Genomic DNA, 22,230 nt, shown 5'->3' with positions numbered 1-22,230 from the left:
TCATTTGGTTTTATCCACAGCACGCGTGCGAACTATGAGAATGACGGACGGCGTGGAAGGACGCGACTGGTCGGCGAGACGACAAATTACAGAGAACGAAACGATGGCTGGATCACCGTGCGCCGCGAGGAGACATTAAAATGCCGTGCCGCAAAAATCGAACGAAGTGGGAGGCACCGTGGTGCATTTTGCGTCACGGTCACGCAAATCTGCTGTCGATTGGCACGAGTTACGGCGTCGCGAAACGGTTGGCCGCGGACACGTTCGGAAGTCAATGACGGATCGGCATAGGAAAGAAACGGAGCCATTAACTGGCCGGCGTTACAGAAGAAACGACCTCGCGATCGCGCCGTGACGAGAATCCGTCGCTGATGTTGATCAATGCTGCAGTTCACGGGTTTAATGCGATCGACGGGAGGTGCTCGAGTCGCGAAAGTGCTCCAGTAAGTATCTTTGTTGTTATATATCTATGCAAATATATATACCAAATTGGTCCTGCCTCCAAACAACAGGCCCAAGTCTACCTCTGATGCGAATACACATGCAGCGCGAAACAGTTTGATCGTCTCGATCATATCCGTCGGCATTTGCATAATTACAATTTCACGGTATAAATCAACACGCGGAAACACGCAATACGGCTAGACGCATCGGAAGCATGTTTCCGAGCGACTATCAAGATCATCTGAGTATCTTAAACGGAAATATATATCGTGTTGTGCTGCAATATAGCTGCCGGTCAAGAGAAGTAAAATGTCTGTCATGCGCGTCAGTATCATAATTAAAACCAACACATATGCAAGGAAGCAAGGAAGCGATTTTCCTTCGAGAGTGATACGCTTCTATGCCTCCATAAATATATATATATATATACAACATACAACTGTATACATTATCAATCCAACACAACAGTAAGAAAGTATTAAAAAGTTCTAATCTATAATATTCTCTCTCTTTCATCACAGCAGGTTTGACAAAGAAATATTTCTCATTTATAAATTACAAACGGACATTGTCTCGGATTTCTCATATCCGTTTTATCATAATTTATTTTTGAAACATAAATTATTATTTAATAATGCGGCAACTTTCTATTCATAATAAACGTAATTATATATGACGATGGAGTAATATTTGAGTAACGTAATCGTACGCTTGACTTCTGCTCAAGTGCACAACCGTGCAAGTGTCAACTGTTAATATCAAGACAAAGTTTACTCGTTTAATGAACCCTGCGATTAGCGGAGGAACAGAAAACAGGTTTGACACAAGCACACGCTCAATAACGGCTAACGAGCCGTTGCTCCTTTTCTTTGGAATCGGGGAAACGCATACTCGAGGGAATGTTGCACGCGCGTTCGGATCTCGTTAATGCGGGAGCAATTTATGCCCGGTGCACGCTCCCACTTGGTCGATTATATTTATGATTTCCACGTATTATGCCGGATTCGCAATGCTTCCAACGAACGGGATGCGACGCGAGACGGTTGCATCGCGGGCCGGTTGCAGCGCGAGTGATGCAGCGCTCGGGCCAAACGCGAACGATAAGTTAATTCGCGCCGGTGTAACCGGCGATTAATCGGAACATATCGTATCCGTGTAAATTAGATGGGACGATATGAGCACAGCGGGAATACGGCCAACGTCCGCGGAAAACGCAATTTGCCGACTCCACCAGGTTGCATTTTATGGCGCTCGGTAGTGTGGACGCAAAGTATCACGCACGATAATTATTAAAATATTATCGTTATATTTATCGCTACAGACATTCATCTAGTTGTTATTTTTTATTTTTGTCATCCAAATTTTCAATAGAAAATAGATATGTTATACAAACATAAAATCATATCTGTAAATATATAATTTCTATTATATGTAAAAAATATATTCTGTAAGAATGTCCTGTATATTTTTATCTTTTAAGGATTAGAAATACAGCGTTGACCGTAAGCTTTAGAGACTTTCTTAACGATTTTTCCCGAGTTACTCGCTGTCTACATCCGATACTCCTGCAAACAATATTACATTAGCGACCTGGCCAAACACCTACTGACGTTTCGGCGATGATGACGAGCTGACATGCGTTCCGGTTCTTGCTACTATCCGCCCTAGCATTTTCGTCGTCGTTTATCCATATTATCCTGACCCGTCGTGTACTTTTCCCTGACGCTGTTGGTTGATTAGCGTCCAAAGGAAATTGTCTCGTTCGTCGATAATTGAAGTCAATGCGGCACATATCATGCTTCGCCCACGGCATCGCAAATAAATCGAACAGCTGTTAATAATAAGATACAGAGAAAATTTAATACAAAACATTTATTACGTTAAAAATTATCGTTTCCTACTGCAAAGAACTTTCTCGGAGTATGAAAAAAATTGATTGCATAACGCGCGATCGCTATTATATACCTTTCGTATATATTTCAGAATGGCTCCGGTGATGACTCACGACAATATCTCCGGCGACGTTATTATCAGAGAATGGACCCACGAATCGAATTAATTTTCTCAGACACGAAGCGGCTCGATCGCAACCGCGTGGGCGAAATTAGGTGTTCTCCATTAGAGTGGTCCGACCCGTTTATATTCACCGACCGGTAAGTAGCAATAAATATTTGTTGGGCGACTACAGAACGCAATTATTAGGTAACACATGGCCCAAGACGTGCCTCTGTCGCCTCGCTTAAGTGTCCACTAGCACGTTATACGGCCATTGCAGGAAAGTTTGTTCCTGCATTATTGATTCATTGCCATCGGCATTATTCAGTCGGTTGCGTTGTATCCGACTGCTTGTCCAGCGAAAGGATATCGAACAAGATACACTTTTATACATTCTGAATGTTCCGCGATTAATTATATCCAATTTAATCATCTTCGCTTTATAGCGTGCATACTCAAATCAGAATACAATGAGAAAGCCAAGTCATGTATATCATGTAGTAACTTATCCTGGTTTGTTTGATATTTGCTTTATGTGACATTTAAATTCTATAATCAAATAACATGTTCTTTCTCTTGCAGGAAATACAAGATAGTACGGCTGCTTTTCAATTTATACGGAAAAGCTTCTTGTATACCATCGTTACATTTCCGCAAGGAATCGTACGCAACAAGAAGCCGGGTAGCCGGCGGTGGTCGGCGGCCGTCATTGATCTCCTGTTAGAATCGGATCACTTCGATGTAACAAGATAAATAGTCAGCGGGACACCGTCGGTGGTCGAGGGTGCGGATCGCGGAGTCATGCTGACTATGTATCTGATCAAGAGAATCGAGTATGCGCACGCTTGTCCGATCTGGGAGTACTTAATGTGTACACCATGAAGGTTCGCTGGTCGCTCGACAAGCCGATGGGACACTTTTCAATTCGCTTACACGAGATGAAGTCGTCGGTCGGGCCTGCGTGAGAATTAAATATTACTGGTAATTCTTATATCTTGGCATAATATTGTTTCGCGTAGACGAAAAATAGCGAGCAAACCGTAATCGACTTACTTACGCTACAACGACGAGAAAAGCGATAAACGATTGACTAAGAATCACCGAAGCAAGAACTATATCGGATTGCGCATCATCTAACCGCAAATCTCACGATCTAATGACAAATTCTCGCTTTAACGTTTCTCATGGCGCGCTCACCGGCGGGGAACCCCCAGGCTTCCGAACAGCGCGAGCCCGATCGGCTTTTTATCCCCGTGCCGGTTTTTGCACGATCATCGGGACTTTCGTCACGGCAACACCCGGGCACGTGACGCCGTGAACACGGTGTTACAGGTGTTTGCGCCCATCCACAGTCTCGACTATGATGACATCCTTTCGAATCGATTCGTCAGACTTTCCCTCTCCTGGATTTTTGTCTCTACCACCCGCGAGTGTGAAATGGTAACGTTCCAGGAAAACGTCAACCGATCGCGCGAGACTATCGACCGATCGACCGGCCGGTTGTTCGTTCTATTTCAAGCCGCCATCGCTCGAGCTTCTTCGTCGCTCGCCGACGTTTCGCGTTTTTGTTAACGGTATCCTGCGGCCGCGCCGCGCCGGCCCGAAGACGTCCAATAACTTCGTTAAATGTTTTTACCCAGAATGCAGAATCGGAGGTCTCCGGAAGTGGTCTGATACAGAACATTTAAGCAGGCTTTATTTTTTTTATGCTAACTCTCGGAAGCACCGTTATTAGTATTATCGCGACTGCAATGCCGCTTTAATTGCCTAAAATGTTTCTCGATGTCTTCTGTTAAACTACGGCGAAGAATAATGTGTTCAAGTTCGAGAAACATTAAAGTATGATAAATATAAATTGAATACAATAGAAATATATTACAATTCGTCAGAAAGTAGGCGAAAGAAAGAAATGATTGATTGAAATAAAAACATTGTGATAAATATAGAAGCTGGTAGAACGGCGCGGCGACTGTGCTATCCGGCTCGTTACAAACGCGGCCGCGATTATAAGTGGTCCAGATAACAAAAAAATATCTATAGTAAAACAAACGAAGTGTGATCGGTTACGTGCGAGAGGGCGGGCATAAACGATGAAAGGGGTGGCCCAGGGGTATTGGCGCGGAGCTCGTCTGCTCGGTGAACCGTGGATTAAGATAAACCCTTCATCGGTTTCTTGTCGAACGATTCCCCTCGTTCTTTTGTTGGCGCAACCCGCAGATAGCGCCGGCTTAAAGTACTTTCCGTTCCCGCGCGGAAATTATTTAACGCCGGTATATCTGTCCGGCTGCGGCGCGCGGCGGCGACGCGACGCGCGCGAAAGATCCTCAACGCGATATAGAAAGTAATAGAAAGCGTGGAAGAGGAACAAACTCGCGAGAGAGGAGTAAGTTTTAAGATTTGCATTACCGCGGCGAGTAAAAATTTGCCCACGCGTGAAAGCAATCGGCACGGAAAAGCGGAAAGTCTGCAATTTTTATTTGTAGAAATCTGATATCTCTTATGGCGCAATTTGTACGCCGGTAATTACTGAATCAATGAATATGAAGCAATTCCAAACGACTAAACAAGGAAAACTAGATATAAAAAAAATACAAGCATTCTTTCCATTCTAATATTAATTATCAAACATGCTTTCTCTTCATAAAATGCTCAGAATTATAAAGTTATGAATATTACTGCTCATTATTTAAAATGGATAACATATTTCTACCGGGCGAAACGTACTATAAGGAAATATCCCGCCAGAGACCTCCATGAATGATTGCGACATAATTTTTAATTCTCGTGGCGAGAACGCAGAGTAGTTTCATGTTATCGAACAGTTTGCTCGATCGCGGATTCCTTCGAATGCATTTAGTAACAGCGCTCATTAAATCTGCCATAAATATGTAAGATAGTGCATGCCAGAGTGATTTGAGAGAGCGTCTGCTCCATTTTTTCGTATATCGTTTGATGTATTTGCATTTAAATTAACAAACGCATCACAAAATTATAGTTACGTGATCCCTTTCTTTTGTGATAGAATGTGAAAAGTACAAGTCCTACTTTTCTAATTGAAGCATAAGCGTAAAGTAAAAAAGACTGGTTTTCAAAACTATAAAACTTCGGAGCATAAAAAGAAACTTAGAGCAAAGAAATTAAGTCATTCTATAAAAGCATCACGAAGCTTCAAATATTCTTTATTGTAAAATGCCTTATATGGCTCGCTTTGTCATGTTCTTATCACAACAATAACTAATGTCACAATGCAATCTCAATATTGTTTTGACAATTATCTCTATCCGTAATTATAACTTTAGTTTAATTAATTACGAAAACATAACAGCGAGACAAAAACATGTTCTTTCATTTCGAGATTGGTGAAACTTCGAAATTAATTAAAGTAATGAATACTCTTATCAATAATACTTTTTACTTAGAATGATTAGATTGCATTTGTATTAGATAATAAAATTAATCTTAATAAAAAGCCGCAAATATTGCACAAGCGCATTTCTTATCTAAACATTTTTCAAAATTTATTTGTTTATATTTGTAATTTTTATCTCTTTGTGCAAGAGAAGTTTTCTATAATATTCTTTGCTGTAAGTATATAAAAATTGCTATTATAATCATAAATAACAATAATAGAATTTATTTTCTTAATTATTATTAGTTATAAGAACAAGTTTTAAGAGAAAAAGAGAATATATCATTTGGAATAATGATTATAACATAATTATGTATGCATTGCGTGAATCTCGTGGCTATAATTATTGATGGCTATCGTGGCTATAATTATTACGTTATGTAGTATATCTGATCCAGATATATGCAGTAGGAATCACGACGCTCAAAATCGAGCAATAGGACTATTGCACGTGATATAACTCAACTTAAAATAAGCTGCATTTTATTCAAATTTAGATAATTTTAGAGACTTTCATTGATTTTTATTCTTCTTCAATACGTTGCAGAAGTAATTTCCACTGTGTACATCCCGAAGTTCGAGATATCATTAAAAAGTTTATTGATCTAGAAAGTCGTCTATACGGTTGGAAAACTTCCAGCGAGAATTAATATCTATTGAGATCATTTTTATATATATTCTAAAGGTGTTTCAGAACTAGCATCTTTTTGTCTTCTTTAATTGTATACTGTATTTCTTCTCGTGTAATCTTTGATCAATATTAAATATCTTGATAATCGCAGGCCTTTGTTTCAGGATTAAAAATATACTTTTATTGTCTATCTGCTTATCAAAAAATCAATCTGTCGCAACGTTTTCGTTATCAGACATTTAAAAAATTATCATTGTCTTGACGTAAGCTGGATTATCGATCTCTCAGTGATACTTCTATGGCATCCTATGTATCTACCAAGTGGTTATTGCTCGCCAGTACACGAGGACTCATATTTTTCCGGACAGTTTTGTTTCTCGAGGCGGTGTCCTCGAGTTGAGGAAAGTGGGTGGTCGAAGGATTTTGGTAGGTCCGGATGTTATACGTGTTTGGCGGAGGAAACAATGGTATGATGGTCCGTTTAACCCGTCTTCGACCCCCCCTGGACGCCGACTCGCTTCCTCCTCTTGGCGAGGGCTTCAACGCCGGTTGGGTGCCCGCTGCTGGTCGAGTTCGCGGACATGTGAACATTACGGATAGGATCGGCGGCTCGGTCTTCTACTTGCTTGAAGAAACGGCGTGTTTGCCGGGCGTCGAAGGGCGTCTATAACCTGTCCGACGGGATACTACCGCGACGACAGCTACACTCGCCATGTACAACATCGACACACTATCATCGTCGACGCGTTGGACGCGTCGGACTGGGAGAACAGAGAAGCAGGTGGGGGAAAAACTCATCGCCGATCGATGGATCCGTCAAACGAATTTCGATGTCGAGATTATTTATGGGATAGGTGTCGGCCGGGGCGACGATGACATCGCCATTTCGTTGGGATTTCTCGACACATCCCGAGACGTCGCTCGAAAGGATACGCAGAAGGACGACTGTTCGACTAGTCTCGGACGCACTTTTTACGCAAAGCATATCCCTGGACACGTATTATGAAACTGTTCGGAATGGATTCCGATCGGAATTATTCCGTTTGCCCTAGAAAACATAATAGAAATCTAGGAAATAACTAAACAATAAGATTCCGATTGGAATCCATTCCGAAAAGTTCCATAATACATGCCCTGAGCGAGCATGTATTATGTCCTTACCGTGCCAACGGCGAGATAAAGGCATGTTCTTTTATTTCGAGATTGGTGAAACTTCGAAATCTCGTTAAAACTTTTGCCAGATTACATAGAAAATATTTATTGACTTGGATTTCACGTTTTAAATTTCTTCAACAGCTTCAAGCATAGTTGAATCATGATTCGTCGTTTATGAGAATATATTAGTAGTTTTGATTGAAACGATGTGACTACGATCTTCTTGAGCAGATTATGGTTTTCCCTCGAGAACATCCGCAATGTTCTCGATGATGAAAACACAGGCGGATTCCAGGCGCGAAAGAAACACATTTTCCACGGATCGACTGATCAATATTCAACGTGCATATTAATGCTCGATTAAGAGCCGCAATGGCCGGACTCTCGATCGTATCCTTGCATACGTGACGTGCCGGATAGGTCGCTTTTTCCATAGGTTTTGTAATAGCCGCCGCGAGAGATCGCGATGCGGTTTCATTCGTATGCGGCATGCGTGGCGTGGCCGCGAAGGGGCTTTATAAGTAATGCAGTAATGACATACCCTGTCATGGCGCGGAACAGTTTTCTCAGCTCTCATTGTGTCGTTAAACGACGAATCGCGCGAGAACTGATTTATTGATGCCATCGGGGGAATCCCGCGTCCGGGTCTTCTGCCGCCCCCCCCCCCGGCTGTTCTTTTTTTCTTTTCTACGTATCTGCGTAAACTCGAGAAAACTATCTTTCCCAGAAGATACGTTATGTGCTTTTCACCGCGATAACGATTCGTGCACATCGTTATACATGACGGACATTTGTAATCTTTCTTACAGATTTATCAGATAAATAATAGAGAAAGAAAAAGAGAGAAAAATTAATTTTTATTAGAGTACAACATTAAAACCTGATGTTTGTATTAATTTAAGACGTTTTAATTTAATATATACCTATAAATATTCTAGCATTTCAGATTGGATTTATATAATCTGCAATTTGAAAAATAAGCAATCGCATTTTTTTTATTTTTTGGCATAAAATATTCACTATTTGTTTTGAAATGAAATATATACATCTGCGATTAATAAATAAATACGTTATATCGCAGCTATGTGCGCAGATTAAGGAATTTTGATGAATTGTTGACAGAATTATCTAGATTTGTCGATAATACTGATAATAAATCGTCATGCAATAAACTCATGAGAGATAAGAAAATATCCATGTATATATAATGTAGATGTGTAAGAATTTATTCGATTTTAACATGTTGCTCATGCTATTTCTTCAATTTCAGTATTATAGATAAGAGAAATGATAGCGTTTCCTTCTTTTTGACTTTTTTTAATGTGCTATCATCAGTCACATTATAAATGTGTAACGAATAATATCAGATAAGAATATCGATGAAGTAAATATCTCGTGTTTATATTTTTTACAATATTTAATATACGTTCCTAACACTTCGTCGATTATGACTATCATCTCATTTTATCGTCACTTGTATTGAAGTGAATGATGAAATACGAACTTCAATGTGCAAAACTAATTAAATGTTCCTTTCCACTTACTTACTTAATCACATTGCTCTTATATAACATCCGCTCTTATGTAATTTTTGATATAGTCGTCTTATTATGCCAAGGATATTTCGATTATGGTGCAAGTCACAAATTCATTTGGGTATATGAGCGTAACAAATTAAGAATTTGATATTTTTATTTTTTATTTTTCTTATTACACAACATGTTTTTTCATATCGTGTACGCAAAATATGATTATATCATTTTTAGATTGGATATTGGGATGAGAATTATAGAGAACAACTCGCGAAAATTGATGAATTAAATAAACAAATCACAATTGCCTTGAAACAAAAAATAATATGTGCGACGTGTTGCATTTTTTCAATTATATGATGTACAGCAACGAAATTCCTTAAACGTCAAGAATGATTGTCCGAGGCGCAAAACGGCGGTACGATGCGTCCAATTAGGAGAACCCATAAGCGCATTCTCTTTTTTCTTTCTCCCTCCCTCTTATGAAACGCTCGCATATCTCGGTTTCTTAATTAATCACGAATATTTATTGCGTCTCTCATGCACGCGGGCATAGCGAGAGGCAATTAGCGAAATGATTGCATGAAAAAATAAATACAATTTCTTTGGCGTCGACGATATCGGCGTCTTGCTGAAGGCGCCGCTCTCAGACACCGCCTCGATATAGCCTCGCCATAATTAGTTCATTAATGCTAGGTACGTGCCGCGTATTCAGTTTCCCGATATTATCCACATGGCAACTCGCGCGAGCGCGAGCGCGGCGCGCGCTACTATGCACAGACGTATTCCATCGTGAATAAGAGATTGAACTCTGGCAAGCAATTTGATATTCGATCAATATATAGATATGTATTATTTATATCAAATAATTTATCTATTCCACCGATCCAGAATCTTTTATTACTCTCAAAAGACAAAATAAAGATGCTTGCGTGACTCAATATACCAAATTTCTTGACTTTTTCGTCATTATGATCAAAAAATTATTCATGTATACTATAAAAGTGTTGAAGCAATAGCAATACTAATTTCTGAATGTGATACAAACTGAATTGTTTCAGTAATATTCTGTATACTACAAATTTTCGTTTTGTTTAATCACACTGGTAAATATATAAAGGCTGAAATTTAAACCAATACCTTAAGTTAAATAACATTTTGTTATTTTTCACTACCATGTATGTCGAAATTAACAAAAAAAACAGTATTATTTTAACTCCATTGGTTTAATTAAATTAATATTGTTTTAATTAAATTAACATTGTTTTAGTTAAATTAAATATAGTGAGTAGGAGCAGCGGCGACCTATAAGAATTAAAAATGACTCAAATTGAATATAATTTGACACTACGAATTTAACAGTGCAGATATGCATCAATATTTTTCAAATAATGATTTCAATCTATCACTACAAATTCTCATTTTTTAATTCAGCGTATTTAAGGCACCCATCTGTACTTTATGCGTTCAAATAAGACTTTAAAAATTTATTTCGTCTGGTTGACAACAATTCTCCTGTAAAGAAACATTTCCTCTCAACTTACTCTCCGATTACCCTGCAATTCGGGATCCACGAAGGTCAACGGACTCGCGACGTGAGTCAAAAGTTGCTCGTTGTCGATGACGATCGCGGACGCTCGCCGAAGCAGGTAGCACGTTAGCGACAAAATGGTCCGAGAAAAACGGGTCCGGGCGATAAATCAGGAGTATGGCATTCCTAAGATAGCGCGCTATACGCTGAAAGTCATTACGATGGCAAAGTAATTCCCAACTAAGTAAGTAAAGCGATAAATACATAATGCATCCGACGAGTTTCCCACACGCACCCGCTCGCTCGTGCGCCTCGTCCGTCTCTCTCCTCACTCTCTTTCTCTCGTTTTCCTCGTCTCACCGTCGCGGCGAGTTCAGTCGCACAGGTCTTTACCGCAGTTCCATGAAATAATGCATCAGCCCGTGCAGAGCGAGCGCACATCATGTGCCGTCGCGGATTTATTTGCACGATCGACGGGGACCGTTCTCGGGAGGAGTATCGGCGCTTTTTGCGACGCGTGCGCGACGTCATCGTCATCGTCAGGCGAGGCACGTGGAGATGCAAAGCCGGAGTCGAGGAGTTAAACGGCAGGAAACCGCCGTCGCGCCGTGGGAAAGCCGCGGAAAAGCAGGCCGCTTTAATAATGCAACGATTCGTAATGCGCGCCTATATAGCCGGAGAAATGTCCATGGCGGAACGGATTGTAAGATACGACGGGAACCGTTTATCGACGAAGAAAACGATTTATTCCGCAGAAAAATGTGATAGAACGAGCTGTTGTGGATTCAATAACTGCATTTCGCTCATTGCTTATACTCGCTGGCCATTCTTTATACATACACATACATGATGCGTGTACAATTAATGTTAAACATTCTCTCTGTTAACTCAGCGTTGACAGAAATGACATTTCTCTCAATTTTTCTTATAACTTAGTTTACGAGAAATGACAGTTTCAACATACCTTACGTAAAATTGTTGTGACTACAAATTTCCCCGTAAATTTGATACATTACGACGTGATATATCATGCAGTTCTTGATTGCCTATTTCATGACGTTGCATGCGTTTCGCACGCCCGAGACTAATAATGTTGAGCTTCTACAGGCGTCGATAGCGCGCGCGAGATCACGTCTGACCGCTCGAGAGGATTTTCCACTGAATTTCTCGCTCGCAACCGCGACAACGAGAACGATGGCGAGATCGAGAGGGAAAATAACCGACGACGAAAGTGAGCGGCCTGCACGAATCTACTTTCGGTTTTGACACCCGGTACAGATCGTGGAGCAATTGGCTTCTATCTAGAGAGTTTATAGTATATTATAATTTTAAAATAATAAGTAAAACGGTATTTTTGTTTAATACTAGAACCGCCAAACATTCCCAAAAAGCTACATTTCTTTTTTGAAATTTCTAATCTGACAGAGTTGAAAAGTTATGAATATTATAAATCTATATTAATACAAAGTAAAAAAATATGCAACTTTCTCTCTCTCTCTCTCTCTCTCTCTCGTCAAATCTTGAAAAAATATAAAAAAGCTTAAAACTGTAGATTTCATGTTAAAATAAAATGGCATGTTGGCGATTTTAGTATTGAATCACGATATTTCCAATCAATATGTGTACCCTTGATACATTGCATTATCGTTGCCTTATGTTTCCTGTTTTTAATATTTTCAATAGAATTAAAATTTAAGAATTTGATTTTTTGATTTTAAATGTCTCCTATAAAAATACTATAATTAGAATTAATTAGTTAATTTACAGCGCTTAATCATGATGTACGATCGTGATTAATTTGAAACGATTAGAACTGCACACTCCATTTACGTATAAAAATATTCCATAATCAGAGCTTCATTGAAAATCTAATTGTTTAGTTGCGGCAGATAAAAAACGCGCATATAAGTAAGCAGCGTGGGCGGAGGGATCATAAATAAGCTACTTCCTATGCCTGCAAGGAATTATTCGGAGCGCGATACTTCCTCCTCAGGTTTTCCAAGTAAACGGAATACGCGCAACTCGTTTCCTCTAATTTCATTCAATTGCACTATTTTATGCAAACGGACAGCAACCGGCAATAGCCGCTAATTACGCTGAATAAAACTCGGAATGGTCGATGCTGCCTCGCCTTCATATATTTCTCAGTACGGATACAATTAAGAATATTCTACTATGTTTCGTATCGTGACGAATCTTAATATTCCGTACGTCTTATCTTCCCGCTGCATTATCTATCTTAATTAGGGATTTGCCATTGTCATTCTACAGATATTAAATACTTGCGTATAACTTTCCGGACTGTCGATAATCTTACGATGTTTGGATAGAGTACACGGCACACGAATATATCTCTTCGCATCTTCCCGACCATTCGTTAAGTCAAAAAGTAACGATATACCCCCATGATTACCTCATTCGGCTTATACATATTTACTTTGACTGCAATATAAATTACGCTTCGCTGCAATTACACTCATTATTCACGAGGTAATAAAATATCATGCCAGATTCTCTAACAACTTTTGCAATTAATCCGCGTGAGGTCTTAACATGGTTACATCTGGAAAGAAGGAATAGATAACTTAATGGCGTACTGATTTCATAATTGGATCCCTGCGCGTAATTGGATTAATAATACGAATAAATTAATGCCGAAACCGGCCAATTAGGATAAAGTGATAAACTTGCCGCGCGGTATGTATTTCCTCTCCGCGTCTTGTCGTTTCTCAAGCAACCTTGCGAACATTTTGACGCATTTGTATGCTCATGGAGGCAATTATCAAGGCTTTGGGTTCAATAACATTATTTTAGAATAAAGTAGAAAGATAAATAAAATTATTGAAACATACCAAAATTAAATAAATTTCAGTATACGTTTAAGTGTACCGCTTTCACAGATATCACTAACTATAACCGAAAAAAATAATTAAAATTTACTATTAAAATATCTAAAACTATAAAGAAGCACTTTTGTCTTTTATAGCGGATATATTTCGTGTTTCGTAGAAATACTTTTTAGAAGTGTCTTGGAAATATTATTTTGGTCTGTTTAGAATGTTTCCAAGATGCAGACTCTCTCTCCAAAGAAATGCATAATCGTTGCTCGATTGTTTCGGCAGTTTTGTGTTATCGCGTAACATTTTCCTTCGACATTTTGCGGTTTTCCTAGCGACGCATATACTCCGTAAAAGTCATGGAGGGTAAGAGTTTCGCTAACAGCGATCATTCGCGACAGAATCAAGTTATGTTTGACACGAAAGATCTGGAGTTTATCGGTTACAGTAAGCCTTGCAAAACTCACCAAGTATGCCTCCCAGTACGTACCTATTTATGCTTAGGTTATTATGACAATTCGTTTACTTATTTTTATTTCACGTTTTATTTAATGCCAAATGTGATTATCGGCTTTTAAGCGTTATTTGCATCAGTACAAATATTCAATAGTGTAATAAGATTTTACAATGGCTATACAATACAAATATTTTACTATTTCCATTAATACAGAATGTTAAAAAACAATGTTAAAGAACAGCTTAGAGAAAATCTTCTTATATTACAATTTTATATGCAAATTGTGTAATATTATAATTGTTTTCTGTTTTATAGATTAAAATAAAGGCCGAGATCCTGGATGAAATCGAAAATTTTTCACCCAACGACGAGCTAGATATCGAACAGTACGTCAAGCACAAACCATCGGAAGATGTATCGCGCCATGAAAATTCTGAACAGACCCCAGAATCGGACTGTCAAAGAAATGCAAGCGTTTCACTTTCTCAGAGAAAAATGGACGAGTACACTGACTTAAAGGAATACATCGTGGCATTGACAAGAGGGAAGCTTTTAATGTGCAACGTCGGCAGGATCGAATTTCCGAACGAGGTCGAGTTCAAGACTCACATGATTGGACAAAGCCATGGAAAACTTTTCCAATGCGGATTTTGCTGGGAGCAATTCTCTAGGTATGAAAGGTATCCGAATAATAGGAACTCTTATTTTAGCCTTGCATTGTTTATGGAAGAACAATTATGTTTTTGTATATTAATAAAATATTTTGCACATAATTAATTTTAATTAAATTAGAATTAGATCCGCGATCAACATTACTAATTCACACACATTTGGAGAAAGATATATATATATATAACATTTAATATTCTTTTTTCTATAACGCAAAATATAGATATTATTACGATTTTGAAACGTATTCTCCAATATTACTGTTTCTTTACTGGCTTGAAATGGCCTTCGTCGCTATATAATACTTGTTACTAATAATGCAATTATCATTTCCATCAAGATCGTCAACCTTAGAGAATCACCTGCATATGCATTTTATTCCGAAGCCTTTCGCGTGCAGACAATGCGAGCTCCAATTTCAGGTAGTTAATGCTAATAACCATTCGTAGATGTAATGATCTTAATATCAGATCTTTTCGAACTCTTTGCTGCACAAACTGGCGCGCTTACTTTATATTCAGACTAATGAGTGCTTAATGAGAGATGTACTCTGTTGCATGACAAATTGCAATCAATCTATCTATAATCTATCAAATAATCTATTAAAAAATTAATCAACGTAAGAGTCTAAAAAACATTTAACGACTTTAAAAGATGTGAAGACGATCAGACGATACCTTTCGAATATCCTCTAAACAATTCTCGCGTGTCACTTACAAACTGTTTATTTATTCCAACAATTAGTAATTAGATATCACTATTACAGACGCAACATGCATTGAAGAAACATGAATCTGAAGCACATTTTGGCAGAAGACGATTTAAGTGTTCCATCTGCAAGAAAAAATTGGTACGCTATCAATCGCTGCGCGATCATAAGTTGATGCATGTTAATGCGAGACCCCACGAATGCGCGACCTGTGGCAAAAGCTTCCTGAGGCCCAGCAGTCTCCGGACCCATATGATCGTCCATACCGCGGACTTGCCCTTCGCCTGCGATCTCTGCCCGGCGAAGTTCAAGAGATCATCGGTGCTGAAGACGCACAAGCTGACGCACACGGGCGTGAGAAGATTCGAGTGCGACATCTGCAAGCATCGTTTCCACCTGAAAGGCGCACTGAAACATCACATACTGGCGCATTACGGTGAGCTTGTGAATATTCTCACAACTTCTTTGCGCCCGGCAGAGGAAGCCGAAGGTGTCTGCCGCCTGATTAGACCGTTCTGCCGCACGAGATCTCGCTATTTATATCTCTGTTACCTTTCCACCTTTCCTTTATCGCGCGCCGTAGCCGCAGGACCATTAACTTCTCATATAAATCCAGCGGAGCGTTTACTCTGCGAAACGATCGCCGCGGACAAAAGAATTTTTCGAGATAATCGGAAGCTTGGTTCGCAACGCGTACAAATGATCATGCATAAACGTATTTTTCAACCTGCCTAACGTACGCATATCTTGGCGCTTCTCGCGCGCGACCTGGGCGTTCCGCGGCGGAAATGTATTCCGGACTTTTAATTAACCTCTGTCTAACCGAGGTGAACGTATGGAAGCAAACTCCTCGCCGCCGCGAATCAACTTGCTACTTATCAACCTGTTTAAAAAATCCATTCTTCCGCAGCTTCGAAGATATTACGGTTATTAATGTCGCACTTCTGTGATTTATACTTTGCATACAGATATCTCAGTAATTATTAGTTAGCAGATAATTTATATGTATTCATATGTATGCAATTTCTCTCTCAAAGAATATATTTCATATTGCATAAGAATATATGTATATAATATTTTCTTTCTACAATGTTAAGATTTCTAATTTGCAAGACGTTAAAAACGATTAAAAAACCGAAAATGAAACTCTTCTGTATTTGACGCCAAATATATGAACCATTTAGGATAAGTCTAATTTTTCAATCAAATTCTTGAACTTTATTATAAGATTTGAAATACTTTAGAGACCTCATGTGTTTTTCGAATTCTGCAAAATACAAAAAGATTAACAACTTTCTTCGATTTGTAGGTATCAGGCCCTACAAGTGTGAAGATTGCGGCAAGAGCTACAGAAGATCTTGGGGTTTGAAGGTGCACCGATATTGGCATACCGGCATAAAGCGATTCGAGTGCGATTTCTGCAAGCTGCGCTTCAGCGTGAAGACGAAGCTCGCGAATCACATTTACACACACACCGGCGAGAAACCTTACAAGTGTAATATCTGCGGACGTCAGTATGGTGAGAGATATCAGTTGAAGGCGCACAGATGCACGGCATTACATGGCAATCCGTTGAAATTGAAAACTGCTTAGATTTTATTCTTTTGATCGAAATTATTGAAAAGTTTGAATAGAAAATATAAGAATAAGTTAAGACTGGCGCATTATTGAGCGTACGATACTGTATAATGAATAAAAAAAAAGCATTGAAGAATATTGTACAACTTGAGCTAATAGCACAAATGTCGAATTTATAAAATTTAATCGGAAGAATTTATACATACCTATCGTGAATTTCACGGTACGACTTAAAGGCCTAGATACTGTCCGCGTGATTAATTTAATTATCGTCGGTCGCGATTGCTTGTAATAAAACTCGTTCCTCGGCTTGATACAATGGCTGGCCGCCATTTCATTCGCGATCAGATCTACCATCACGGATCCTATCCGCGTTTGCATGCCCGTGAAGCTTAATAAGGCATGGCCTTAATAAGCACTTCGCCGCAGAACAAAACACCGATTAATCCCACAGCCTGGACCGATACGGATTGGTTTCGAGCTCGGAGCTGCCGACTCGCGCGGGATAGGTCGGCTTAGGTTCGTCATCAACTATCGTATATAATCACAGTCTTTATTCGATATTGCTCGAACGTGACCGCCGGGATCATCGAACGGTGCAGCGAAATTAATGCAACTTTCCAAGACGTAACGCAGTCCTTTGGTAATAATTATTTACTTCGAAGGGGCATACACTCACGTTTCGTTATAACGGCATAGTCTACATCGTACTTAGATATCCGATATAATCGTTTACGTAACTTATATGAAGAAAATAGATTTTTATCGACGGCATCTAAAAATTAATTGCCTCTGTCTTAATCTCGTAAAAAAAACCTGCGTTGTCAGACATGCAGAATAAATCATATTGCGATATTCATCTCTGCTACTTTCTTAATAGTTAAGTACCTTTAGTCAACAATAGTCAAAGTTAAGTAGCAATTTTATCTTTACTATTTGCAATTGTTTAAATAGGCGATTTATTAAGAGAAAAGCCAATAATTTTCTGTGTATGTAGTATAATACCATACAATTATTTAGGATATTAACATAGTGTTTCTTTAGTGACCGCCTCTCGAGAATATCTCGAGCACGTGAGTCCTGCTTATGTCGCCGCACGTGAGAATGGTGCTTTAAGGTGCGTGGACACAGCAGGGGCTCGTACGCGGTATACCGAGATGCTCCGCTTCTTATCAGATCGCATCTCTGATTCGCGTGTCTTGCGGCTAAACTCTTTGACAATGCCGACACGTATCTGCCTTCTGACCCCGTTTCTCTATTTCGACGCGGTAGGAAGCATGCAAAAAGAAAGTATTTTCACCATTTAAATCGTACTTTCAATGATGGAGACTTTTCGAAAGAATAATGCAGAAAAATATAAAATGAAATAATACAAATATATATATTTTAAATTTACTTTCGAATCCGACATATATATGCTATTGTGTGAAATACTACTGAAAAATGTCAAGGATAATATATAAATGATAAAAAAATTTCATGAAACTTACGTCGATGTCGTGCCGAAAGGCAAAATAGTTTTTAAGTAGTAGTATTTACCAATAGTAATTTAATTCGCGATAACAATTAAATCGCATTGCCAATACTTGTGCTTTAAAAATTGCATTCGTGCTTCGTAAAATTCATAAATGTCTAAATACTCATTTTTATTCCCGATTGATTTATATAAGATTAATGAATTATTTCTATATAGAAAAAAAATGGTTATTCTAAGATAAATGACAATTAACATATTCTATCCTCGATATATCGCGTAAGAGTTTGGTATGTCTTCATCGTCAGCAGACGAGACTCGTTCTGCTTGAGCGCGACTCGGACACAAGGCTTCCTCGCAACAGCGCGATTTAAATACGCGGATTTCGCGTTCATATCTCTCGCCTAATTATGCCCGCGCTTCGCGAAATCTACGATCTGACTGTTCGCGTACGAACGTTACACACAGCGGCACGCAGAGAGTCACGCCAAGTCCTAATTATTTAGATAGCGATCATAGTGGTTTAATTATTCCCACTCCTTTCTATCGCTGCTCCGTTCGCCGGTATGGTAATGGCACTTAATGCAGATAGCAACACCGATATTATTTGCCGTACCGGTTACTAATTGCAAGCTCGCAATTATTATGCGCGCATCCAGCGAACGATGGATTTGGAAACTCGGAAAATACGTAACGACGGCAGACATCATCCCCGTTACGTTATGCATTTCTGTTATATAATACGGTCAGCTGACACAATACGCGAAATGCTTATTTAATGTAAATTTATTAATTAGAAGTAGATTAATATTGTAAATTACGGAGCGTTATAGCAAAGTAACGTTACGTAAAGAATAAATTTTCTTACATCTGAAATATACGTGGTACCGTACATTTGTTAAGTATCATATTAATCTTAATTATCTATAACGGTATTGAACGTAAAGAAGGATTACGTAATTGCCGGTCAATCTATCTGTTCCGCTCAAGTTGGACTGTTCCCAAGGAACTGTTGTAGGAAAGAGCAAAAGCAGCAACGGGTGGTTCGGTGGATCCGTAAAAGAAAAATGGGACGGAGCATATTAAATAACGACGATGTCGATTAGTATTGACAACGGCGATTAAAGAGGCCGAATTGCCAGTCGGTAATGACCGAGCTGGCTGTGCAAGCAGTGAGCACTGTAATTTCATTGATAATATTTAAATACGGGCTTTTGATAGCTGTCTTCTCTCGGCTGGCATTAACGCGGGCCCCGAAGGGCCCCATAGCCCTCCCCCTCCCCCGCTCCTCCACCCTTGAGAGAAGGGCGCGGAGGCATACTATTTATCGACCTGGTACCATCATTATTTCATCGAACTCTTTCATCGCCTTGCCTGGTTAATCGATAACTCGCAAAGAGACGAAAGTCGACCTCCGACTCGGGCTAATTTATCGACCGTTTGGATTGAAACAAAAGATTCTTTTATGATATTTTTGCCATGATTAATTTGTTTTTATGATTAGAAAATCTGTGTGCGTTTCCGATTTTGATTAATTGTATATCACTAGTCTTACAAATAGTTTGCGTAGATACTTTCTTCGAGGAAATTGTAGGCGTGAGAAATCGGCAACAAAATGTTGTGCAGACGATGCTTATTTGTTTAAATATACATATGAATTGTTTAACGCACGACTGCGTCTCGTACACCTTTAATTAGCGCGATTCTACCTGATCGTAATCGCGCGCTATGCAATTCTAGGGTTAATGTGCATTTAATTCACAATACTGAGAGAAACAATGCGGATAGCATGACCAGCGATATTCTTTAGGCTTTTCATGTATAAGATCCGTCAGCGAATGCAATCTATGATTTAAGCACCGACAAAGCGTGATTGTTCCCAAGAAAATGTTTTTAATGTATAACGCGAAAAGATTATATATCCTTCTCTGTGCATCTGAGAAATATTATAATTAACATATAATCACATGTATCAAATAATGCACTAATTATAAAATCGATAAAATCGTTTTTAAACGAACCGTATACCTACGTCATCGTAATCATATTTCTTCGATTTGAGATGATAACTTCTTCTCACATATATCAACCACAAAGTTCAGAAATTAAATATACTTCTGCATTTAAAATATAATCATATGTTTAATATTTGTTATATGATATTTATGTTTAGTATAGACTATAGAGTATAGAGTATAGAGTATAGATAATACTTTGAATTTAAATAAGACGCAAATTATCTTGTGATAATAAATTGTTCAATGCATATTCGAAGAGAGGAACAATTGAAGGCGGATGGACGAGGTTTTTTGCACGCGGATGTAACCCGATACAATCTAATTGGATATGAAATTAAGTCAACGAAATTCCGGCAAAAATCCCAGTGCGCGGTGCGGCGAAATTTGAAATTTATATCTCCTGCCTGCTTAAGCGGATTGTTTCGCGTAAGCTGATGCATCCGTCATCTTTTTCTGCAGAGTAAGAGTCTGCTGAGTGCATAATTGCGCTACTGCACAGTCTCCTTGAGCGACGAGCATCACGGGCCTTCACTGAGAAGCTTCATCGATTTACTGGTGTGTCATTAAAAAAATGTTTAGTCAAGGTAACATTTCTTGTAGAAGAAATTGAACCTGTTGAATATTAAGAATGTACTAGCGAATTGAAAATATCTAGACATAAAAGTACACTGCGTGCAATAAATAAGTGTAATGCAATCATTTTAAAAAATGAAGTAACTGAATGTCATTTATGCATTGATAAAATATTAATGCACGAATTAAATTTATAATAATACGTTATAATAAAAAATAAAAGGACGTTAATATTCTACGTTGCGAAATTTTTCTCTCTAAGCTGCAGTAGGTTGTTTCAATCAATTCGTGATCTCGGATGATTGTAGATCAACCCGATTGATCTTTTACGATCGTAACGGTTCATAGTCACGAGACAGCAGAGATGTCGCGTGTTTGATCGCCGCACCCAACATCTGTACCGTTGACGTGAATGACGATAGATTTTCGACGATTTATTTCATCTGTTCCAGTCCGGTCATGCGGCTTTAATGCTAGGTTTTAATATCCGGAACGTCATTGCGTCAAAGCTCATTGCGAGATAATTCAAGCTTGCTAAGTAGTACAAAAGAATTCTTTATTGAACTATATGCCTACCATATCATGAACGTACTTTTTTTGTAATAAGTATGGTTATTATACAAACAAATTTTTTATAATATTCTCATAGTAATCTTTGGGAACAGATCTTTTTGAAACAATGTTTGATCGTGGAACCCGATTCGCGCTGTGACCGTTCGCTTCGCGAGGTGGAAGTATCGCGGTGTTTTTCGTAAGGCGAAGAAGAGACGAGGAGAGGAACGAGAGAGAAAGAGAGAAAGCGCGGCGCTTCTTCTTGCCGGTCGGTTCTTCGTTTCGATGTAGGTAATCATGTGCCGCATTCCCCGAGTGCCGCGGAGATTTTCGGTTTCATTGTATGCGAGGGGTTGAGCCCGAACCGAGGAGTCCTCTCCCGGATTCAAGGTAGGAAAAAGAGAAGCCGCGAGGCGAGTAGGGCGAGGAAGACGTCGCGGAAAGAAGGAGAGAAAGGATCGATGTCGCGGACGAAGAAAGGAAGAAGAAGGAGAAGAAGAGAACCGCGGACGGGCGGATGGAGGAAAACGGAGGAGGGGAAGCGGTGGAGCTGCCGGCAGATCCATCGTCCGTCTCCGTGGAAGCAAACGACGCAAAAACTGGCGTGCATTGTCCCCAACTGAGAGCACGGAAAGAGAGAATGAGAGGGAAAGATTGTCTGGCAAA

At 39.2% G+C, this 22,230-nt stretch overlaps 1 protein-coding gene across 1 annotated transcript; it reads left to right on the top strand.

The window, feature by feature from the left end:
• Positions 1–293: 293 nt before the first annotated feature.
• LOC139776551 (uncharacterized) lies at positions 294–21,250 on the top strand. Its single transcript, XM_071713296.1, is given in 8 exon segments — positions 294–443; positions 2,428–2,597; positions 3,022–7,260; positions 14,307–14,662; positions 15,001–15,082; positions 15,427–15,805; positions 16,679–16,913; positions 16,915–21,250. Coding segments are annotated over 6 exon segments (1,152 nt in total). The 5' UTR covers positions 294–443; positions 2,428–2,597; positions 3,022–7,191; the 3' UTR covers positions 16,946–21,250.
• Positions 21,251–22,230: the final 980 nt, after the last annotated feature.

Source organism: Temnothorax nylanderi, unplaced genomic scaffold (assembly GCF_030848795.1).
Source record: "Temnothorax nylanderi isolate EJ_2023f unplaced genomic scaffold, tnyl_v1.0 TNYL_tig0005_pilon, whole genome shotgun sequence".
Classification (NCBI taxonomy): Eukaryota; Metazoa; Arthropoda; class Insecta; order Hymenoptera; family Formicidae; genus Temnothorax; species Temnothorax nylanderi.
Note: the sequence above shows the minus strand (reverse complement) of the source record. Positions and strands in the feature narration are given on the sequence as shown.